The following is a 24,603-nucleotide window of genomic DNA, read 5'->3' on the forward strand; positions in this document are numbered from 1 at the left end:
GTCAGTTTCTACTGCTCAAGGAAACCCTTTTGTGTGTAACATTCAATTCCCCACTGGTCAGTACAGGTGTCCCAGGCTCACTGCTGGGACAGGCACTGCTCTTCACCGTCTGAGAGTGCTGGGCATTCAGCACCTCTCAACTTCCAAACTGCCCTGTCTTTATATTTGGGTACTTTCCTTATACAGCTATGCTGGGCAGCATTCAGTCATAACCCAAGAGGAACCTCACAATGCCCCAGAGTTCTTCCTCTGTTTATTTCTCTTTTCTGTCTAGCCTCCCTGCCCGGCCTCCCTCCCCCCAGGCTCTGCTATGACTCCCTCCCTGTGTCATGGCCTGGGTACCCTCTCAAGGCTGGACGCTGGGGCAGCTGCAGATCCGCTCGCATTTTCCGCGTTCAGGGACGACTGCCCTTCACTTCCTGCTATCTCGCCTTAAGAGCCATTGTCTCAAACATTTGCTTTTGATTGTTTTAGATAAAAGGGTAAACAGAAATCCTACTCTACTTACTCCATCTTGGCTAGCAGCCTAGGCTTCAGAGATCTCTTTTAGGAGCTTGCACAAACAAGGCTCTCTTTGATGACCCTTTCCTAGAATTTTCTTCAGTTCTCTCAGGCCTGACTAAAGATGTACTCTGACCTTTGTGCTTTAAGCTGCCTCCTTTATACTCCTACAAACCTGTTATGAATTATGCATTTCCCCCTCGGCAGATCACACTAGATGGAGAGGTTGATTTTTGCATTCCCACATAGGAGACAAGTCTGATATGCAACTGAGATTGAAGAAATCAATATATATATATATATATATATATGTAACAGACATGAATTTTTCCGGTTTCTATGGTGCTGGCTAACTAGCACTGATTTGCACATTACTTTTTAGCATCCAGATGATTTTAAAATGTACAGCTCAGCATCATGGGCCTGGAGAGATGGCTCGGTGATGAATAACACTGGCTGCTGTTCCAGAGACCCAGGGCTTGATTGCCAGCACTCACATGGAGGCTGACAACTGTCTGTAAACTAGTCCTAGAAGATCCGGTGCTGTCTTCTGGCCTCTTCAGTTTATACCTACATTTCTTTTCTCCTTGTAGTCTAGTCAGATTCTTTTCTTTCTTTCTTTCTTTTTTTTTTTTTTGGACATTTTATACAACATATCTTATCCCGGAGACCAGGATCTAACACTTTGCTTCACTTTCCAATGATTCTGTCTCACCATGAATCAAGCTGATTTTTTTTTTAACCACTAAGAAAGCTTTGTGAACTTACTGGTTAACTAGCTGCTTTGTTTTGGGAGGGAATGATTAGATCTAAAATAATCTCACATTTGGATAATTTTCCTATAATTACAAATTGCATGACAATTATAGAAAAATTAACATTCCTTTTTTTGGACCTAAGTTTAAAAGAAGAATCAAATTAAGGTATATTAAACGTAGGGATGGAGAGATGGCTCAGTGGTTAGGAGGACTGGCTGCTGTTCAAGAAGTGCCATGTTTGATTCCCAGCACCCATATGGATGACCACAACATAATTCTAGCTCTATAATTCTAGCTCCAGGGATCTGATAGTGTCTTTGAACATCTGAGGGCACTAGGCACATACATGGTGCACAGACATACATGCAAGCAAGACACTAATACACATAAAATATATACATTTAAAAAAATCAAGGGCAAGAAAACATTTTTCCTGTCTTCTTTTTTACACTGTAGAAAAGAAAGCTAGAATAAAAAAAAAGTGTCAAAGTGAAGCCGAAGCAAAGAATAACTGTTATCTTTTAAAGGAAGACCACAGGACTACACAGGAAAGCCTGGGGTCTGTAGAGGACGAGGCCAAGAATGTGCAGCATGTGGGGACATCTGAGCCTGTATCAACTTCTGACCATGTCTGCGCCATTACCCTATGACAGTACAGTGAGGAACGCTGACCTCCAGGAGTCATCTGTGCTCTTGCCTCTAGTGGTTTCCTGTCTGCATCTAAGCTGTGTGTGACTCAGAAGCACAGGCCCTGGAGCCTGGGGACACACATGGCCCCAGAGCTCTCCTGGTCCACACGTGCACATGACATGCTGTGCCTAATGGCAGAACTTCACGTTTACTTTGCAGTAGTTTCTTTTCATTATTCTAGCCTGACAAGATGTTCTGAATCCTGACTCTGTCACCCACAGTGCCAGCCGTTCCTCTGGGGCTGTGTCCTTGGCAAACTCAGTGAGTAGGACTTTATTTAAGTTTCTGTAGAGTGTCATGTGGGCCTTTCCCAATTAATTATCACCATGCTTATGCTGACTTTTATAGCCTTTCTTCCCCTAAAACTTGAAAATCATGGCTACTTTAGAAATCTGTGGAAAATTTACATTAGTTTCAACAATGTAATTGTTAAACAGGCACTTGGAGTGGAGACCCAGGGCCTTGGGCTTGTCAGGCAAGTGTTCTGTCACTGCTCTGTCCACCCTACTCTAGTTATCTTGAGACAAGGCCTTGCTACGTACATTGAACGTTGTTATGTAATACAGCGTGACCTCTAATTCATGATCCTCCTGCCTCAGCCTTCCAAGTGCCAGGATCACAAGTATGAGCTCCCACATTCAGCTAATATCCTTGACTTTTTGGGATCTTTGTTCACACTAGCAAAACCAGGCGCATCTTCAGCTGTCTTCATTAATTGGGCCCGTTCCTTCCACCCTGCCAATCAGTTTCTGAAGGTGGAGTGCAGTTGGACATGCCTCCCTGTGCTCTCTGGATTTGAGTCATCTGGCCCGGACGTCTGAACTCATAAAGCGCCCAGCTGCCCTTATTTTTCCTAACCGGGCTTTACATTCCCCTCAGCGCTTCAAACTTATCTTTTAGTGGATAAGATGATACCTTTCCACGCTACCATTGGCTCCTCCCACCGCCATTCTGCAAGCAACACGCCTTCTTCACTTTTGTTATTATTTCCCCAAGACTCATCAGCTTAGGATTTTCTTGGATCTAGGTAACAGAAACCCATTCATGAATAAGACAACTGCCAAATTCATCAAAGTTGCAATCTGCTGAACGACCAGTTTGCCAAATTTACCAAATTTGCATCCTAATTCAAGTGGTTGTGCTGGGTGCACTGTCAGAGCTCGGCTCTGAACACTGTGCTCCTGGGCCTTCAGACTTTTTTTTTTTCTTTCCCCCCTGGTTTTTCAAGACAGGGTAGTCTTGCCTGTCCTGGGCTCACTTTGTAGAGCAGGCTGGCCTTGAACTCTCAGCAATCCACCTGCCTCTGCCTCCCCAGTGCTGTGATTACAGGTGTGCACCACCGTGTCCTGCAGGCCTTCAGACTCTGGCTCCCCTTCAGCCCGTTTTTTCTTGGTCTCCTACTTCTGTGCCCCTCAGGTTCCTACCCCAGTGTACCTGGCAGCGGCACACAGACCCTTCCTTCTCTCCTTGTTGCCTGTGCTATGGCTACTTCCAGTTGGAGCGTCATGGACTGGGATTGGCTGCTTTAAACTATTGTTAAGAGAATAAATGAGTGCGCACTTAGGCAGCACATATACTAAAATTGAAACGATACAGAGAAAATTAGCATGGCCCCTGCACAAGGATGACATGCAAATTTGTGAAGCATTACAAATATTTTACACTTATATAGAATTAAAAAAAAAGAAAAAGAAAATTGATCACTTAAAACTCTGTAGAAATCTCACAGCTGGGCATGGTGGTGTATATCACTAATCCCAGCACTTGGGAAGGAAAAGGCAGGTGGACCTCTGTGAGGTCAAGTCCAGCCTGCTCTACATAGTAAGTTCCAGGACAACCAGGAGAGATCTTATCTTAAAAATCCAACAAACAAACAAACAAACAAACAAATGAGTAAGTAAAAATATCCCAAAGCTATTGATTGCCACTTTATCAAATTAAATAGTTGCAAACCTGTTTTTTGGTAAATAGGTAAATTAGATGAAATACTTATCGGGTAGTGAGATAAATACCAAATATTAAATAGGTAATGACTAAAAGATTTTAAAATTCAGCTAGACTGAAATTTCCATTATGAATGTGAAAACCTGTGGACTTTCCCAACTGTTTTATATTTTCATATCTGGTTTGAAAACATAAAAGTGCCAGTTTCTAGGCTGGGGATCTCGGTGACCAAGGATGTAGGGTAACGCTTTTTAGTAAACATACCCAGTGTCTAGCACTCTCTTTGGCTATGGCTATGTGGATTTCTGTGCCTTGAGAACATGACACCTGTATGCAACCATCTCAAAGAAGGGTGCCCTTCCCTGACCATCCTAAATAAACTACAGACAAAAGTCTGAGTATAATTTACTTTTCTGCTATAATTCTCCTTAAAAGACTAAATTAACTAAAAAGCCTAATTTTCTCCAAGGTTCCTTAAAATGTGCTAAGGGGAAATTATGTATGAATTTAATCTCCATTAGTTTTCAAGTATGCATTACACTGTCACCCATGTGCAACGCACACTGGCCAACTGCGCTTTTGACAAGTAGCCCCACCTCAGGTTGTACAAGCTCTTAAATCAAGCAGAGCATTCACTCTGAAGACTGCAACATGGCTTCCTCCTTCCTCGTTCCTCCCCCACTCTGCCATGTATGCTGACCTGGGCTCAAGGAGTCAGGCCCTGCCCCACTTGACATTTCTGCCTCTGTGGTCTACTATGCTGGGTGTTGGGCCCTCTCACCAAGAGCAGTCCTGTGCCTTTGGAAGCACACTGAGCCACAGCTCTAGGGCGTCCACCTTAGGCACAAGAGAAGCCATGGCCTAGACATCTTCTCTGACCCAAAGGCCCCAAGGATGGGTGGAACAAGTGGTCCAGCTTGAGTCAGGTGTCATTCCTGTAGTATTCAGCTCATCTTAAGGGTTAGGCAAGGCAAGAGTGTGGGGCTATAGGCACAGCTACACAGATGTTCTACAGGGAAAAGTTCCAGAAGAGAGCATGGCTGGACAGAGCAAAAGTCAAACATCCCCACCCTCAAGCTTCTTCTGCCGCACATGTAACATTTCACTCTATCCAGGGGGTCTTTTCTTCTTAAGATGGCTACAGGGTTTGCTGAAGGCTCTTTACCTTCTTGCTTCCTTGCTGGTCCCAAAGGCAAACATCTGGATACTTATATAGGTATAGGCATCCTATATAGGGCTAGTTAAATAAAAAATACCTATATAGGCTTAATTAAAATAGCAAACAGCAGAGAAGGTATAAAGGTGAAGGTATTTTATCACACTGTTATCATTTGTGTGGATTTCTGGTTTTAATACTGAGGGTTCATCTGTCTTTCCAACCTCTACCCATGTTAGTGTTTTAAGGAGAGACTGCTTCCTTTTTTTGATTTGTGGTGCACACACACACACACACTCACACACCACAACTAGTGTTCTCTAAGTTCCCACTTTCCTCAAGTGGACAGCACTCTGATTCTCAAGCAGTGCATTAGCCTTTGTCTCATGTTCAATATGTATGAATTGAAGATGTGCTTATTTTTATTTTATGTGTATGGGCATTTTGTCTGCATGTATGCCTGTGTGCCTCATGTATATAGTGACTGCAGAGGCCAGAGGGCTGTGTCTGATTCCTCGGAACTAGAGCTACAGATGGGTGTCAGCCACCACGTGCGTGGCGGGAACTGTCCTCCGTAAGAGAACAAATGCTCTTAACTGCTGATTCATGTCCTTGGCTTCCACTTATATGTTGTTATACTTACTGTCTCCATATTATTTATATGAGAAAGTTCAAGTGCATAGATTTTATACACTCTGGCTTATTTCTTCCAATCTTATTTCTTTGGTTCCTTGCAATCACCCAGTTCTCCAAATGTAGTAGGATATTAACCTCCACCAAGATTTTTCACTCTGCTCCCTTCTCTGGGGGACAATCTTGAGCCACCCTGAAGCTGGCTACTTCCCTGAAGTCTTTCTCATAACATTAAGAGCTGTTTTAAAAAATGGACTTGAAAAAATCTTTATAGCCCCCTACACCCACAGCCCAAGGTCTGGTGGTGGGTGTTCTGTGAGTGCGCGCTGAGGGATGGCATGAAAATGCAACAGTGGGTGCTGCAGATAAAATACTTGGTTAAGTGTGTTACGGTTACATAAGATCCTGATCCCAACCTAGCTCATAGGACCCGAAATAAACACATTAAGAAAGCTTTTAAAAATCCTATTAGAGTTATAGCTGACATTCATGTTAGGAAAAAAAAAATCAAACAGATAGCACAAACCAGGGTATTATCCACTAATTATCTGGTGAATTTGGGAATACCTCAGTATCTCCATTTTGACCTACATTGTAAAGTTCAGTGCTATGGTGTTTCAAAAACTAATATGACTATTTTAAATGTACATTACCTACCTGTGGAGAGGCTGAAGAGATGTACTTTGGGATTTATTCTTTCAACATGAAAGGCAATGTTGGACACGTCACAAAGCAAATAAATAGCTTTGATCTGCACAAAAATGCCCTTAGAAAGCCTCCATCACAAAGGCAGGTACAAAGGAGGAAGCCTGTGTACCCTGCACCCTAGAGGGAGCTCTGTTCCAGAAGGTCCTGGCACAGGGGCCACAGCACAGCACAGAGGGAGAGAGGCAGAGTTGGCAGTTTTCACAGGAGACGGCCCTCATTACTGTTTGATTTGGGCCCCCAGCTTAGTCACACAGAAGACCTTTAAATTTTCTCTGTGCTCTTGTTACCGCAGATGGTTCTGAACATATGTATAAATAGCTCGAGTTTGTTGTGTGGAAAGCTGCTATTTGCACATGGAGTTTCCTATCTGGGAAGGGGCAGGTGGGGCCCCACTGCAAATTTCTTAGAGTAACTAAAAACCATTGCTTAGGATGACTGACACCTCCTTCTGGGACGGGCAGATGTCACACAGAGCCCGGTTTGTGCGTTTCCTCTGCCTAGGAGCATTTCTAATCACCATTACTCTCTGGCCCCCTTTTCCTCCAAACCTTCCCCCGGCCTCCCTTTACAGCAGAGCAGGGGATATTTACTTTGCATTTTACTTGAAAATAACTTTTTAAAACTTGAGGATTTAGTGGTTTCATTAAAAAACAAACAAACTACTTTTGGCTGGGTGTGGTGGCACACACCTTTAATCTCAGCACTCAGGAGGCAGAGGCGGAAGGATCTCTGTGAGTTTGAGGCCAGCACAGCAAGACCCTGTGGCAAAACCAAACCAAGCCAACCAAACACAAACTAAACAAGACAACAACAACAAAGCAACTCTCTCTTCAACAACTACTTTTGTTACAATGGCTGCAGCCAAATGGTCACATTAAAATCTGCTGTGCTCAGCTGGATTCCTTCCTGTCAGCTATGAAACCATCATCTCACAAACTTTGTTGGGTGCAGAGATTTGGAATTCTGTAGGAAATGCTTTAGCCGCCTGGGGTGGGGCCTGCCACTTACCTTTTGAGCAAGTACCCTCAAGCAGTGCCAGTGCAGAGGACTTTAGGGAGCCCCTTGACACACAGAGGAAGCTTGTTGTTGCTTTCTCCTAATGGATGCACGCTGTTAAACTGCATGGAAATGCCATAATCTACTTAACCATGTTTATCTTGACGGACTTTCATATAGCTTCAGGATTTTTACCATGCTATACCATTTTGTCTTTCCTTACTAGGATCATTTTTACTTTGTGTGTGTCTGTGTGGAATGTGTGTGTGTGTGTGTATGTGTGTGTGTGTGTGTGTGTGTGTGCAGGTACGCTCGCCTGTATATGCACATTTGGAGGCTAGAAGTTTTTCTTCTGCTGTTTCCACCATTGAAAGACAGGACCTCTCAATGAACCTGGAGCTTGCTAGCTGGCCAGCAAGTCACAGGGATCTGGTCACCTCCATCCTGCGGCATGTGCCCCTGTGCCTGGCTTTGGTGGGGATCAGAAGCAAGGTCTTCATGTTTGCACAGCAGGCACATTATCTAGTAAGCCATCCCCCAGCCCACTTCTGCTTTTTGTAGGAAGGAACAGCTTCCTGTGCTTTACCTACGAGCATCCTAGCTGGATATACCACACCCTCTCCCAAAACTGATCCCTCCTGCATCGATCGGAGACTATGACACTCTGAGAAACACCCATTTCTCTGGTCAAAGTGGCTCCCATTGGACAATCTCAGTGCTCTGACTACAGTTACTGAGATAACAGGACCTGGGATTCTTGGATAACAGCCCCTAGACTATGCCCTTACTCTCCCCCGAGAATTATTTGCAGACATTTCCAGTTGTATAGAAGGAGCTACGTGGGGACAGTGATGAAACAGAAGATGAAAGATGGAGGTTGTGACAGGCTTTGAATTCCTAATCACAGTTGTCCCTCTGCCGAGGAGTGCCAGGAGGGGATATGCTGAGGTGTTTGACTGCTAAACATAAATGACAGCTTGGTTGGGCATGTAATTTGAGTCTTGACGTTCCTTCTCAAAAGACTGAAGCTGTTGTTCCAAGGGACTCAGACTAGGTTATGTACGCGCGCACACGCACGCACACACACATGCGCGTGCACAAAGTGTTTTAATCCTTAAATTCAAAGCACCATCATGGTAATACACAGCTATTCACTAGATCTCCACATAAAATATTTGCAGTATAGAAAGGTTTTCTTTTTAAAGTTTTAAATGACCGTGTTTTACAGAATATGATACCTTCCTGTGAAATGCATCTTCTTTCATATATTGCTAAAGTGTTGCTTCTTATAGCTATGCAACCTGTCCATTATAAGTCCCATCTAAATTTCAGAGACGTTAAAATTAAATATATATAGTTAGATCCATGAGAACCCAGGATCACCTTTGTTCTGCAATGCCCTTTTCAAGTGTGCCTGTCATTTGAACGCAAGGCTTTTGTTCTCGGCCCTCTGACATTTTCTAAATCATTGCTCTTGGGGCTGGAGAGATGGCTCAGCAGTTAAAAGCACTTGCTGCTTTTGCAGGGGACTCCAGGTCTGTTCCTAACACCCATGTCAGATGCCTCAGAACTGCCTGTAACTCCAGCTCCACAGCATCTGATTGATGCCTCTGGCCTCCTCTGGCACCTGCAACACATGTGTATATAGCGCCCCCCCAATAATTAAAAAAAAATCACAAAATATTGTTCTCTCCTGTATACTGCCTTATCATTATTTTTCAAATCTATTTTCTGCTACATCAACTGCCATTTTCATACTTTAACACTGACTTAATATCTAAAATCTTGGGCTTCCCCTGAACACTTTTAGCTGTTTCTTAGCCAGTGCTTTCATTTACCCATGTATCCTATATTTTCTTGAAGCAGATAGTTTCTATAATATGAATTTCCTGTTATAATTTCCATCAGAATTGGCTTTTCTTTTTGGCTCATATTTACATCTTCCTGCTGTGACTCTCTGTCCTTATAGGCTCCACAACTAAGAAGAAATCTTTCAGTCCTGGGGCGCTTACATGAAAGAGGGCACGCGGAGCCTTCTGGGTTCTTTCTTCCTCCCACCTGTTTGTAGTTAGAATCCCCAGCTCAGCTTTGACGCTGGGGAGCTGGCTCATGTGCACAGCCGCCAGTTGTGGTTTCCAAGTCTTTTACTTATTAAGAAACTGCTGATCTGAGCAGGAAATCTCTACACGCTGCTTCCTCGTCAGCTCACTGACAGGGAGAGTCTGAAATTATTTCTAGTTGTTTAGTTGTTAGAGAAAAGCGAAGGAGAAGCTGCAGCCCTCAGCACATCGCACACCCATGGCTCTTCCAGCTCATGAACTTGTTAGTTGCTGATTTTCTACCTTGGAATACCTAATCAGTTGGTCTCTGGATATACTGCATTACTTTGAGCAGTACTATGAACAGCACAAGGAAAGAGGTATTCATAAAGGGAAGGGCACTGTAAAAAGAGTCTTACTGTCAAGAAGATGGGGTGACCATCTTCAGGGAGGCAAGGTATGTATGTCTCTGAGGAAGGGCAAGAGGCATCCTACTGCCAGCTGGACCTCTTCCATGAAGTTAACTACTTAACAGCATTCAACTAGTATTTCCAGAGAATCTTCCACATGCCAGGCTCTGCTTAAAACACGGGGACTGCTGTGAAGAGTAGAGACAAAGCCTCTGCTCCATGGACATATGTCAGCCAGAGTACGTGCAATAGGCACACACATGTAGGCAAGGGACGTTGAGTCATGCAGATCAAAGTGTGTGATTGCAGGGAGAACCCATGAAGGGAGGGGAGAAGGCTGTGGGGTGGGGAAAGGGCTCCTCCCCATAGGGCAGCCAGGGAAGGCCTACAGGGTAACATAGGAGGGAGGGAAGGCCATCTCTGCCACTGGGTCGTTGTTTGAGGAGTATTTCCAGTTTATACACTGAGGAAAGTTTCGCTCCTTCCCGGTTCCCATGTACATCTCTCCTGGGCTACGTGGCAAGACCCTGGGGTGGGAGGAAGCAGTCATATACTCCACTGAGACAGAGCAAAATTAATGAATAAAAACCCAGGCATAGTGTGCATGCCTTGAATCCCAGCACTTGGGAAGCAGAGACAGGTGGATCGCTGAGAGCTTCAGGCTAGCTTGGTTTACAAAGTGAGACCCTGTCTCAAAGAAACAAAACAAAACAAAGAACAAATCCTCTATGGCTGGCAATCTGGTTATTCTCAACTGCGTTTATTCTGCTTGTAGATTTTTTTTTTTAGTTGGAATACGAATTACATTGCTGAGTAGCCAGGTATTTTGAGGGAGCAGTCTAGAAATGCCTATCAAGGATCATGAGGCTGTTTCCCAAGGGAGGCAGCTGGAAGGTGCTGGGCAGGGATAGGGAAGAGGACGGAGTGAGGGTCACGAGCTGAGACCCTCGTCTTTTCTGTTTCCTCCACCGTGGTCAGAAGGCCACTCACCTGTCCTACCTGGGAAGTACAGTCTTCTTATAGTTTTGATGGAGTGTTAAAGAAAAAGGGAGACAGAGAGAGAGAGAGAGAGAGAAAGAGAGAGAGAGAGAGAGAGAGAGAGAGAGAGAGAGAGAGAGAGAGAGAGACTCCATCTGAGAAGCAGGTCAAATGTTCAGATAAATTCAGCAACAGTGCCCCTTTATTAGAGCAGATATTACCGATACTGCTTGTGAGAAGCAAGGCAGCAGATGGTACTAACTTCTGCTTTCACCATAGACACAGAACAGGAAAAAGGAAATTTCCATTCTGGAGACTGGGACTATACTGAGGTTTCCAGTACCCAGACAGGCAAATGCCTGGGCAGCTGCTCAGGGCAGATGGGTCCTTTGACAACTTAATATTGCAGTTTTTGGTGACTTCTTTGTTAGGAAGGCCAACATGATACCGTCTGTTTACTGATGAGCCGAATCCTCACTACTGGCAGGTAGTCACAGCTGAGTGAGATGCACACTAAGAGACAGGTTTACTGTTCCTAACGCCTGTGAGCAGACTAGTGTGGCCGATCTTGCCTCAGCAGCCTTAGAAAGCACAGCCTCCCCATGTCCCTGTTAGATGGGAGACTGGGACCAGTAGTAACACCAGGAGGATCAAAGCACAGAAATATCACAAAACACACCACTTGCTTAGAGAGCTCTTTTGTTGTATTTTTCTAATCAGGAAGAGGAACCTATGAAGGAATTGAGAGCCATGTATAAAATACTAAAAACACGCTGCCCTCTATTAAAGTGAAAACGTTTGATAGCACATTTACTGCATAAGGTTGGCAGTGAGCAAGCAGCCTCCATGCCACCTTTCTGCTAGGGTTGAGGTGCGCCTTCTCCAGAGCCAGTTGCTTATTTCCTGGATAGCTTTTTGGATAATTACAGGTGTCTACGTCTACCTCTACCTGTATGTGTTGAATGAGTAGGAAAAAAGGGAGGGTGCACCAAGATGCGTGGAGTACATCACCACAAGTAAGGACACTGCAACAAAAGGTACGTATAACACAGATACTTAGGAGGAGGGGGGGGCCCACATACCAATGTGGACTGTAACATAGCTGCGGAGATTGTCTCTATAAGGAGATGCCCGTGTCCACACGAATGGTGGCTGGCCACACATCATTTTGCACCTTGCCTTGCCTTCTTACTTTAGACACGGCTTTGTGTCAACGGAGAGTGAGTACTCTTGTTGTCCTACTGTTTTTTTTTTTTTGTTTTTGTTTTTTTTTTAATGTGAAAACAAAGGCACTGAGAAGCGCTGCAGAAGCCTGGCATCTTCACTGGCATATCTTGAACACATCTGGCTTTAGAGATTTCTCATCTGTGGACTAGCTGGCATGGTCTGTCAGATGTTTCTAGGTGGCACCTGTTCTCATGGTTTATGCCTGAGCCATACCGGTTATCTATTAAATAATCTTCTTTTTGCGCATGTGTGTATGCTGGGATCTGAGGTTCTGTGCTCGCCGGGCATGTGCCTTCCCACGAGACTACATCCTTAGCCCTGAATAATGTGTCACTGGAGAACGCTGGGCAGGTAGTGTACCTGGGTGGGAAAGCATGTGCTTAACACGTGCAAACCCCATTTACCCCCAGGTCCACTCACGGCTTTCAGATGCTTTAGAATATATGAAACACAGGCGGTGCATGCTCGGGGAGGCAGGACTAGCAGGAACAGGCTGAGTGGGCACTGCAGGAGGTGAGAGAAAGAGGCTCATCTACTGAGCAGTAGCTAGTTTGAGGAATCCCAAGGAAGGAAGTGCTAGGAACTGTCGGTCTTCAGCTCCCCCAAGAAGATGGTGATGAAGATCAATTTACTGAATTGGCTTGGCCCTTACTTTTATGCCTTCTGTCTCAAGTTAATCCAGAAGTCCTGAAATAACGGGTTCTGTATTCTTGCTATTTGTATGCCTGGTAATCTTTTATTGATGTCAGACATCAGAATTCTACCTTACTGGCTGTGAACACTTTTGTGTTGTTATAAATACTCATGAGATTTGCCCCAGGCTGCGCTCTATGGAAGTAGGCGGGCTTAGCTTTGAAGATTTACTGGACAGTATTTGCTACAGAAGCACGGTGCCTAGGGCCTGCTGTAATTTCTCCTCCCGAGGCAAGATCTCCCTGGGTCCTCACACAAGTGCCTGTGAATGTGGGGACAGGACCTTTGTTGTCCCTGGCTCTCGCCCGGGTGCTATTCCCTAGTTGTGGGGTTCCCCTCATCACATACTTATCTGGGATTGCTTCAGGGGGTCTCTAGGGGTATTTGAATGCCTCTCCTATCTGGCACTTTGATCTTCAGACTTGCTGGCCTAGTCTCCTCAGGCCAGTCCTAGCCTCAGGGAGAATACTATGTTCTACCTGGGTCCCTGTGTGTGCCATGGCCTGGCAGCTCTGCCCAGAAGGACTCACCTTGTTTTCACCTCTCAGCAAGCACTGCCCATCCTTGCCTGATGTCCTAGGTTTTAAAACTGTATTTTTTTTCATGTATTCTATTTTTTTTCTTTGTTGTTTAGGACAGTAGTGTGAAGGTCTGGTCCCTGTCAACCCACCTTGGTCCTCTCTTTTTCATTGTTTCTTCCTTTTTTTTTTCCTCCCTTGAGACAGGGTCTCTGTGTAGCTCCAGCTGATCAGGAACTTGCTATGTTCACCAGGCTGGCCTTGAACTCACAGAAGTCTACCTACCTCTGCCTCCTGGGTGCTGGTGACACTGTGCCTGGCTCTCTCAAACTCTTGATCCTCCAGTCTGTGTGTAGCGAGTGGTAAGACGACAGGAATGTGCCACCACACCCAGCCTTTTCTGTCTTTCACACACACATAAAGCTTATTCCTGAACTCCCCACTTCTCTATTTGCCTTTGCTTATTTTCCCTGCATTGTTCTCTTGCTGCTTCCTGGCTACCTGCTGAAGGGTAGCCTTGGGGGAAAGGAGTTACCCAGATAATTGTGTTGTGGTTTCGGTTAGGGTTAGGGTTTGGGTTAGCTGCCCCTGCCATGTCCTCTGCACAGGCCATCCTCCCTCACCTGTGTATGTTCTTTGTCACTGGGGTCAGTATGGCTTACAAGAAAGTGCCTTAGGCTACAGCCCTGGTGGGTGGTGGCCATGTGGCCATTTCTGTTGGGCTGGCTCTGATCTGTAGCTATCAATCTGCTTTTTGCTTTCTCCCCTTTGGTGTTCCTGTGCTTTTGGGTGTTGTCCATTCGTGATAAGCACTGCCTTTTATGAAACAGTGCTTTTGTTTTCTGTGCAACTGCTTTCTTCCTCAATCTGGTGGACAGATAGGTAGTGGAGCTTTCAAATGGACTTGCCTCCTTGCTCTCCAAGGTCGCAGCCTCACTGGTCTATGGGCTTACATAGTGTGGTTTTGAGTTGCTTTCCCTCTGACTTCTGACTACAGAATGTGCTTAGGGAAAATCTAGAACATAAAGAGTTGTGAAAAGCCAACCCCTCTCCTCTGGATTTCCATCACAAAACAGGGACAAATAAGATTACATGCAACAGTACCAAGCTTGTAAAACACATCGTGAGCTATGATGATGTTAACAGCGTTAAGAGACCGGACAATAAAAGACAATGGCCAGAAAAATAAAATTAACTTTTCCTCATCAAACAAGTATCAGGTTGATGATAACTAAGTTGAAATTTCAAGCTTACTCTTTTGGTTTTAGGAAAGAGAGATTAATACTTTATCATTAATTGAACTCCCAGTTTATAAGACAGAAAAACAATAAATAAACTGGAAAATGTTTACCATCTTGTCAACTTTACTCTCTTACATGGAGGAATTGTGAGGAAGTGGCAAATTCTCTTCTACGTGAGAAGTAGGAGGTACACACCTAGGAACAAGCCACATCAGGTTCCAGCTCCGTCATGAGGAGAAGGCTTTTAAGGACAGTTAGAATTTACTAAACAAGAACACAGACTGAGACAGGAATACTTCAGTTCCTCAGGCAAAATCAACTGTATTTATTACTACAAGTCTTCCAAGTAAGAGACAACAAGCGGTGATCCCTTCTATTGTGCATACTTTGCCATGACTAAATATTTACAGGAAGATGAACCTGCCTATGTGAGTTAGGGACATCCACTGCAGAGGCCTCCATAGTAACCTTTCATGCTGAACGCCTTTGTATGCTTCTTAGCTTTACAGATGTTTGGCAGATGCAGGGAATCCATCTGGGCGCCCAGCCTCCTGGATGGTGCCACCCACACTCAGGGCCAGACCCTTACTTCTTAGCTACTGCCACACATGATAACTGTCTCGGGAACGCTCTCACAGAACCCAGTAGTGTCTTAGGCATCTCTCAGTCCACTCAAGCTGACAATATGGATGGACCATCACAAAGCTCCCCCCCAACACATACACTGTTTTTTTTTGAGACAGGGTTTCCCTGTGTAGCCCTGGCTGTCTTGGCATTTTCTCTGTAAACTAGGCTGGCCTCGAGATACACCTGCTTCCTCTTCTGAGTGCTGGGATTAAAGAAGTGCCACCACCACCAGGCTTACTGATATCTTTTTTAAAGTCAATTCCATATATTCTATTTTTTCTACCAGATGACCACTAAGCATAGTTTATAAAATATATAAACATTTAAAGATCCCTTCTGATTTAGAATACAAGATTTAATAATAATGAGTAGTATACTCAGGAGGCAGGGGCAGGTGGAGCTCTGTGAGTTTGAAGTCAGCCTGGTCTACATAGAGATCCTGTCCTAAACAAAACAAGACTGCTTACATTACATTATATACATTATCAGGAAGAACGAAGACAGTAGAACTTGTGGACATGGGAGCCCTGAGCACTTCTGAGAATGTGGGGGTGTCTTTCAGGAGGAGACGGAGCTGCCACCTGTTCCATTTGCCACCACTGACTTTGTTGCATGATCTTGTTCTCATACCAAGACAGGGTGGGGATGAGGAAAAGACAGCACATCACAGTGAGAATATAAACCTAGGGGAAGACACTGTTCAATACTCCATGACCACTTACAGCAAAGAAACGTTCATCTTCTACATTTCAGCAAAAACCCGACAAACTATTCTCCTGCTTAAAATTATTTACTGAATAGTCTCCTCCACTGGGTAGGTGGGTGAATCTGTGGTCCATATTTTAAAAACACTTATTATTTTTATGCGTACATGTATAGGTGTCTTGCCTGCATGTATGGTCTATGGACCATATGTATGCAGTGCCTACAGAGGCCAGAAGAAGGTGTCAGATCCCCTAGAATTGGCGTTACAGATGGTTGTGAACCCGTTTGGGTGCTCTTAATAGCTGACCCACCTCTCCAGCCTACATTTCTTATTATCATTGTTCCAACTCACCCTGCCCCTTCCCCAAGACGCCATCCTGTTTTACAGTGACTCTTTCAGAATATACTGTTTTCTGTCATGACTGTTTCTGTAATAGTTTCTTCCCGTCACGGGAATTTCCTCAACCTTTATGGACCTACATGCTATCTTAAATCTGCTTTCTAATTTGTTTATAGTCATGGCAGACACACTAACTGATTGCATTTGGGGTGCATACAAAGCAGTGGCTATAGAAATATAAAGTGACTCCTACTATTGTTTGGGTTGAATTACATTACATTTGGATTGGCAGCAATGAAATAACCATGAGGGAATCTCTCAGTGTTGGCAAAGCTAGATACAGAAGAAGTAGAGGACCATTCCTAGCCTTGAAATAAGGCTGGATGCTAATTTTACCTTCCAGGAAACGGATGCCTTAATTGTCCTTGCGGAGGAAAACTACATATATTCACGTTGGCACAAACCAAGGTCAGTGATAAGTATGATTAAACATTTTAGCTACAAAAATAAAGCTTTACCTCTTGAAATGATTCACCAGGACTCCAACAAGTTCTCCAATTCGACTCTCGTGGGGCGGCTGTTTGCTGAAGAGGCAGACAATGAGGTCTTTGTTGTCTTTTGTGTGGAACACCACAAGCTGGTCCTTCCCATTGGAGACACTTAGACCAGTCAACTGCAAGGAGGCAACACATGGAGGACCATTAGGGAATCTCTCGGAAGAATGGGTGAAATCAGGTTATAGCAATGGTGCTGATGACTTCTGCCTTTTCCAAGTTCCATGGAATTAGGAGACAAAGGAAAATGGTAAAGGTAAGAAATAAATGAGATTGTAAATCAAGGAAACAAAAAGATGATTGTTTCAGAAAATGAATAAAATCGACACGCTTCTAGTTTAAGAGAAAAATGGAGCTGGGCACAGCGGCGCACACATTTAATTCCAGCACTCTTTAATCCCAGGAGGCAGAGGCAGGAGGATCTCTGTGAGTTTGAGGCCATGCTGGTCTTCAAAGAGAGGTCCAGGACAGCCAGGGCTATTACACAAAGAAAGCCTGTCTCGGGGGGAGGGGGGGGAGACCCAAAAAACAAAAACGAGAGAGAGAGAGAGAGAGAGAGAGAGAGAGAGAGAGAGAGAGAGAGAGAGAGAGAGAGAGAGAGAGAGATTATGACAAGGACTACGACTGCAAGGGGCACCACAGCCTACAAAGACAACTATAAAAAGGGAATTATTTGAAGGACTCTACGTGCAATTAAACCCAACAATTCCTTGAAGGCACAAACTACTAAACCTCCCTCTCCTCCAAATAGCCTGAATGATCTATATCTGCTGAAGAAATTGAATCTCTAATTAGAAATATTTCCAAAGAGAGATTCCAGGCCCAGCTGATTTCATTAGTGAGTTGCACCACATATCTAAAGAAATACCATTAATTCTCCATATTTTTGATAGAAAATAGGAAACACATCTAATTCATTTTAAGAATCATTATTCTGATACTGAAAATAAATAGCATAAAAACAATAAACTGATATCCTCCCTGAATTTGAATATAAAACTATTAGCAAACTGAATCCAATAAAATATTTGAAAAATACAGAATGAAACAAAAATTAAACAAGGCCAAAACCAAACAAACAAAATGGCTGGCCCTACCTACAATGACTTTTTAAAAGCCAAAATATTTAGAAATCCAACAAAGTGTGTGTAGGACGTATCCATTGAAAACTATTAAATGCTGATAAAGTCAAATTACAATACAGATGAAAGAAAAAAGACCCTAAACAAATGAAAAGAAAATACATTTAGAGACTAGAAAATTCAATACTGGTTAGATGCCAATTTTCTAGAAGTTGATTTACAGATATAATCCAAAATAAAATGTTTTGGATATATATATATATATATCCACACATATATATCCACATACACACATATACTGTGAAGCATACATGGAAAGGCGAGGGAGCTAGAACAGCCACAGAAGTTTTGAAATAGAAAAGCATGCTCAGAAATACAGCCTCACAGCTATGACCCACAAAGGTGGAAGGGTGACCCAGCAAAGAAAAGACAACTTAGAGAGCTTGTGATAGATATGTGGGCATCTACACTCCAACAGAGACAAATGTTTATTCAAGTGGCCGTCCTTACTCTAAGACTTTTAGAAGAAAGCTAACGATAGGGGGTTACTTCACTAAAGAAGGAATACCCAAATAGCAAGCAAACACAAAAAGGTGTTCAACATTCTTGGCAATTTAGGAGATGCAAATAAAAATTACAATGAGATATTACCATGAACTTGCCTGAAAACAAACCAGAACACAGACACAGACAAAGACACACAAATGAATGAAAACCTCAAATTTGTGTGTGTGTGTGTTTCTTCCAGTTTCCAACCATTTTATAAAAAGTTACAGTGTCAGACCTTGTAGATGGTTGGGGTGAAGTGTCAGCTTAGGAGGTGTCCACTGTTTCACCTTTGAGCTCATTGAAGAAAATTATACATTGTTGCTTACAGTAGCTCTATAATGACCCCAAATGAATGCAATCAAATGCCAATCAATTCGTGAATGGATAAACAACGCAAGAGACATCTATAAGCAATACTCAGCAATGAGAAGGTACAAATTGATGATACAGATTATTCGACAAGCATAAACATCAAAGTGTTATGTTGAGTGAGTTTCCAAAGGTTACATGTGTATGATCCCAATTATGGGTTTTCTAGTTTTGTGTCCCGATCTGGGCCAGTGCTTCCTACAATGCTCACAGACCTGTATAACCAGCGCCACATATGAAAGCCAATTTTATTACATGTAAATAAAAAATTACGGCTCCCTGGCTATTTGCATCCCAAGGCATCCTACTCTGAACAACAAAGCAGACATCAGAGTGATCTCTCATCTTGGGTGTTTGTTCTCCCATTGCAGGCAATACTGCTGTGCCACCTTCTGACTGCCACTGGTGCCGTCAGCGAGCAAGCAACCAGCAGGGAACAGGCAGCTGCAGGACAGTGCACATGCTGGCACCAGGGCTGGATCTAGCAGAGATAGAAACCTCTCTCTCATGGGAGTCTATACAGCCGGGTTCTGGAGACTATCCAAGCACAGGAGAAGACTACAGCTTCAGCTGTAGATCTGGAAGGCCAAGGAGACTCACACATTTCACAGGAAAGCAGGGCTCAAGGTGCTCAGCTGATATGTTAACCTAGAAACTAGAAATCAGGCTATGAGTTGACTCACACTCATGTTTTTTCCTATCATACCCAGTTTAAATTCCTTGTCTTTTCTTTCTTTTTCTTTTCTTGAAGTGCTGGGGATGCGGCTCAGAGCCCCGAGCATGCTAGCAAGTGCCCTCCCACTTAGCTGAACCCTCAACCCTGTCACATGAAGCTTCCCTAAACAACACACATAAATGAACGTAAGATCTGTAAGTCGGTACTCCTAGTACAGTGTTTCCGCAGGAGGAGAGTTCTCGGGTGGATTTTATTTGCTCATTTACTGTGTGTGTGGGCACCCAGAAGCCACGGAGCTCTTGCGTGGAGGTCAGAGGACAACTGGTGGGCTTTGGCTTTCTCCTTCCACCATGAGCAGCTCAGGGACGGAACTTGGTGGCCAGTGCCTTTACCCACTGCGCCATTCCACCATCCCCTGGCTGTGGTGCATTTTTAACAAATGTCAGGTCAGTGTTTAATGGAGAGCAAGGAAAACAATTAAATAATTGGAAATCATTCACCGACCTTTGTACAAATGGCTGTCTGGGGCTAGTGGTAAGGCAACACAGCAATTCCTCTGCCACTTAGATACACTGCATCCAGATGATTTTTATGTGATTAAATTAAAAATATCATTTTCATCTGAAAAAACATTTTATGCCTATGATGCTTCACTCTCATTTGATTATTTTATTTGCGAAATCCAAAATTGAATTCATGTAGCACTTCACAGGAAAGCTTGATTAGAGCCTAATAAGATGAGAATTAGAGTAGCAGTGCGGTGCTTCCCAGGGGCTCCAGGGGCTGGGAAGAGCAGCTGGAGGCTGCAAGCTGCTGTGACCCTCACTTGTGCGGACACAGAGGACCCCTTCTCAGAGTGTCCTTCCTTGGCAGCCCCCTAGCCTTCCAGAGCTCTCCCCCACTGCCTTCCCCATCTTTCCCTGTGGAAGAGCAGCTTCATCTGCTGCAGGGAAAGAATTAGTTTTTCCCCCTGTATATACTTAGGCATCAGGGTGTGTCAAGTCCTGGGAGAAAGACAGACAGCAGCACTTCGCTTGCTTCACTACACAAGGACAAACAACACTGAGAAAGTCTCCTTCTGTTCTGGGAGGTGTCACAGTGAGTGGAAGGGCTGCGGGTTGAAGGAGACCTGCCTGTGCTGTACACTTCAACCACGGGATCTCAGATACCATTCGGTTTCTTGTGGCTCAGCCTCCTCTTCTGCCAACTCTCTGGCCAGTGGCATGGAACTCTTGTTGATGCTGCTGCCTCAGAGCCTTCCAAATGCTGGGATTACAGGCACTGTCAGGCCTGGATGGCAATTCCTATACAACTTAGAATGCTCTCTTACACAGAGAAGTGCGGAAGCCATCCTGATTACTTAATTCTGGTAGCAAGATTTGATGAAGCATAAATGTTTCATATTCTCTTTCTCTCGTTGTCTTATGTGAATGCCCCGCCCCCCTGTGAGACAATCAGAATGCAAATATCATAGGTACAGATGGGAAAGCCTAAAGTAATCAGCAGGCTGAATTCACAAGTGAAAGGATGGCTTGCATTAGACAGACATTAGTAAAGCTCAGTTGATTAGGAGGCCACATCTTCCTGCTTTTTTTAAAAAAAATCCTGTCAATCTTTTTTTTTTTTTTTTAAGATTTATTTATTTAGGTATACAGTGTTTTGCCTACATTACATGTACACTTGCAGGCCAGAAGAGGGCACCAGATCTCATCATAGATGGTTGCGAGCCACCATGTGGTTGCTGGGAATTGAACTCAGGACCTCTGGAAGAGCAGCCAGTGCTCTTAACCTCTTGAGCCATCTCTCCAGCCCCTTCCTACTATCTTATGATCTATGCTTGTCTAATTAGAGGGCATTGCTTGAGGTCAGACTCGATGGCTTTTAGTTCTTTAGGGCAAGCATAAATTCTGGATATGCACTTTTAAACACCTTATGTATACAAACAATAACCCTTTCGGCAGCAAGTGGCCAGGGCTCACCTGCATTTATTACTCTTTCATCATTCTTATTGGTTATAGCCTTTTCTAACTTCTTGGTAATCTTTGGCAATAAATGCTGTAGACAGAGGAGAAAACAAATTTTCTCCTTGGAACTAGAGTCTGAAAGTCCTCAGATCTGTCTCATCATGGAGAAGTGCACCTGGATCTTTCAATATAACCAAAAGGATTTTGTATGTGGGTGTGGATGTACACACGCATGCATGTACACATACACATAGGTGCCTGTGGAGGTCAGAAGGGAATTTCCTGAAGCTGGAGTTACAGGGCGCTGTGAGATGCTTTATGGGGGTGCTGGGAACAGAACTGGGTCCTCTGGAAGAGCAGGATGCACTCAGCCTCTGAGCCATCTCTCTAGTCCATAATGCAAGTTTTAATTGGTGGACATATGCCATCTATATCTTACTTATTTTTTTTTATAAGATTTACTTATTTATTATGTATACAGTATTCTGCCTACACGTACACCTGCCCGCCAGAAGAGGGCCTCAGATCTCTTTATAGATGGTTATGAGCCATCATGTGGTTGCTGGGAATTGAACGCAGGACTTCTGGAAGAGCAGTCAGTGCTCTTAACCTCTGAGCCATCTCTCCAGCCCTATCTTACTTATTTTTATAAATAGCAGGTAAAAGAAATAATTAACTGAGAATTAAAAAAAAAATGTAACTCCCACTCCTACACACCTTGAAGTGTCAGTTCAACAGGAGAGGTGGCTCAGCAATGAAGAGGAGCAGCACCCACATGCTGGCTGGAGAGACTAAATGATTCAGCCATAGCACTCCAGGCAGAGGCCTGAAAGAACCGTAACACAACAGATACCTGCACACTCATGTTCACCACAGCCAAGCTGATAGGCCAGCTTCCCATCAACAGATAGATGCATTAAAAGCGGCATATATATATATATATATATATATATATATATATATATATATATATATATATATATTCGGTGGAATTTTGCTCAGCAGAAAGGAAAAAGGATGTCATGATGTCTCTTGCGGAAAAGTGATCAGGGCTGGAGATGATTATGTTAAGCATGGCAGACTCAAAAAGACAAAGGCTGCATGTTTTCTCTTGTGTACAGAACCCTAGACTTCTCCCGTATGTGGCATCTAGATATACATGATATGGAAACAGCAGGGGGACTAGTCAGGAAGAGAAAGAGGATTAGTGGGAGGGAGAAGAGCAGGCAGGAGAGGAGAGTGGGAAGTGAATATGGTCAAAGCACATGGCACAAAGGATGAAAATACCAGAAGAAAACGTATTTTGTGCAATCGGTATATGCTAAAACTGAAGTATAAATTACAATATAATTTGCACATGTGTTATATGTAATATTTAGGAAAAAAGTCATAGATTTTCAAGTATACAGATGGATGATTCTGACACCGAAGTTAAGATGCGAAATATACCTTCACACCAGTGTGTTCCTCCTGGCTGTTCTTTTTCATTTCTCAGTCTCGGTTCCAGATCTGCATTAAAGCGACTTGAGTATTTTCTGGGGATGGGTGGCTGGGCTGACACAGTCTCGCTCTGTAGTGCAGAAGCCCTCCTCCTTCAGTGTACCAAGCACTGGGATTACAGATGTCTCAGCCACTGTGCCCAGCTTTAAAACCTCTTACAGGCTACAAAGATGATTACTTAGACTATTACGTCTAAGGATCCACTGTAGTAAGAATAAATTCACAAAATACTGAACCACCTCCCTTTCCATTGTTTACATGGGTATATACTGCTAGACTGAGAATTAAAAAAAAAAAATCATTAATCTTCAGAAGGGCCTGATAGAACCCTGTCTCAAAATTAAAGTAAATAAAAGCCTGGGGATGTAGTTTGGTGGAAGAGCGCTTGCTTAGCATATATAAGGCCATATGTCCAGTCCTTAGTACAGAAAAATAAACACATATATAAATAAACTAATTTAAAAATATTTGTATTAGTTCTTTGAGAATTTTGTAAAATGTGTTTTAATCGTAATTATTCTTATTCCTTTTCCCACCTCTCTCCCCCTTCTCCACTTTATGTCCCCTCTCTCTCTTTAAAAATAACCCACTGAGTCCAATTTGTGCTGACCATATACTTGTGGGTGTGGGCGCATCCACTGGATATGGTCACTACACCAGGTGACACACTGTCTCTCCTTCCCCTAGAAGCCACCAGAATCTGCAAATCACTCCAGTTAGGGTAGGGCTGGTAGTCTCTCTGTCCTTCCTGCTGCAATTCTGGCTAGGCTGACTGGATGCAGGTCCTATCCTGGTAACCACAGCTGATCCAGTCCACAGGTCTAGTCGTCCTGTCAGAGCTAGGACACACTGCTCTGTTCCGGCCCTCCATGACCTCTGACTCTACCACCTTCCTGCTTCCTCTTCTCTAATAGCGTCTGAGCCTTGACGGGGGTGATGTAGATTCTCATCTGTGGCTGAGCCTTCACTCACGCTTATTCTGTGCATTTTGGTCAGCTGTGAGCACCTGGCTAACTACTGTCTCCTGCACAAGGAAACATCTTGGATGAGTTCTGAGCGCTGCATTAATCTACAACAAATTCTATTCTTTTTTTTTTTTTTAAGACAAGGTTTCTCTGTGTACCCTTGGCTGTCTTAGACTCACTTTGTAGACAAGGTTGGCCCTGAACTCACAGGGATTTACCTGCCTCTACCTCCCAAGTATTGGGATTAAAGGTCTGTGCCACCATGCTAGGCTCACAAATTCTAATTTTTAAAGGTGATTATGCTGGTGTTCTTAAAGGGGCTATTTAAATTCTTATGGTAACAGAATGTAGTTTTTTTTTTCCCTCACTGTTTCCTTTGGGCTGGGGGTGCCATGTAGTACACGTGCCTTGCATGCTTGAGGCCCTTGGTTCAAACACTTACAACTAGCAAAAGCGCCTGAAAGGCAGTTTGAAATTTAAGCTGTGTTGGTTGCTGTGGCAGATAGTACTGTGGCTGAGGGCCACTGTAACTGTCACTGTGCTTGTCTGTTTTCTTTCACATCCCCCTTTCCCTCCTGTGTCTTTACACCTCCACCTGATTGCATCCCCAAGCACATGTCAGACAAAACTGTGGGTTCCGAAAATAACAGCTGCAAAATGCAGAGTCTCAAAAACAAGCTCCAAGAAGCTGCAGGTTTCGGAAGCATGTGAGTCACAGGCAAGGGCTCAGGGTCTGCAGACGGAAGAGCAGTTCGCTCCACAGGGACCACTGAGACCGTC

At 43.8% G+C, this 24,603-nt stretch overlaps 1 protein-coding gene across 3 annotated transcripts in view; it reads right to left on the reverse strand.

Annotated features, from left to right (window-relative positions):
- Positions 1 to 24,603, reverse strand: part of MYO1D (myosin ID) — a 303,283-nt gene that overhangs the window by 61,886 nt on the left and 216,794 nt on the right. For all 3 annotated transcript variants that reach the window (XM_084750418.1, XM_084750417.1, XM_084750419.1), the window contains one exon: positions 16,683 to 16,837. In XM_084750418.1, coding sequence (XP_084606544.1) covers positions 16,683 to 16,837 — 155 coding nt within the window. The remainder of the gene's footprint in view (positions 1 to 16,682; positions 16,838 to 24,603) is intronic.

The sequence above is a fragment of the Acomys minous genome (genome assembly GCF_964271855.1).
Source record: "Acomys minous genome assembly, chromosome: 12".
Lineage (NCBI taxonomy): Eukaryota > Metazoa > Chordata > Mammalia > Rodentia > Muridae > Acomys > Acomys minous.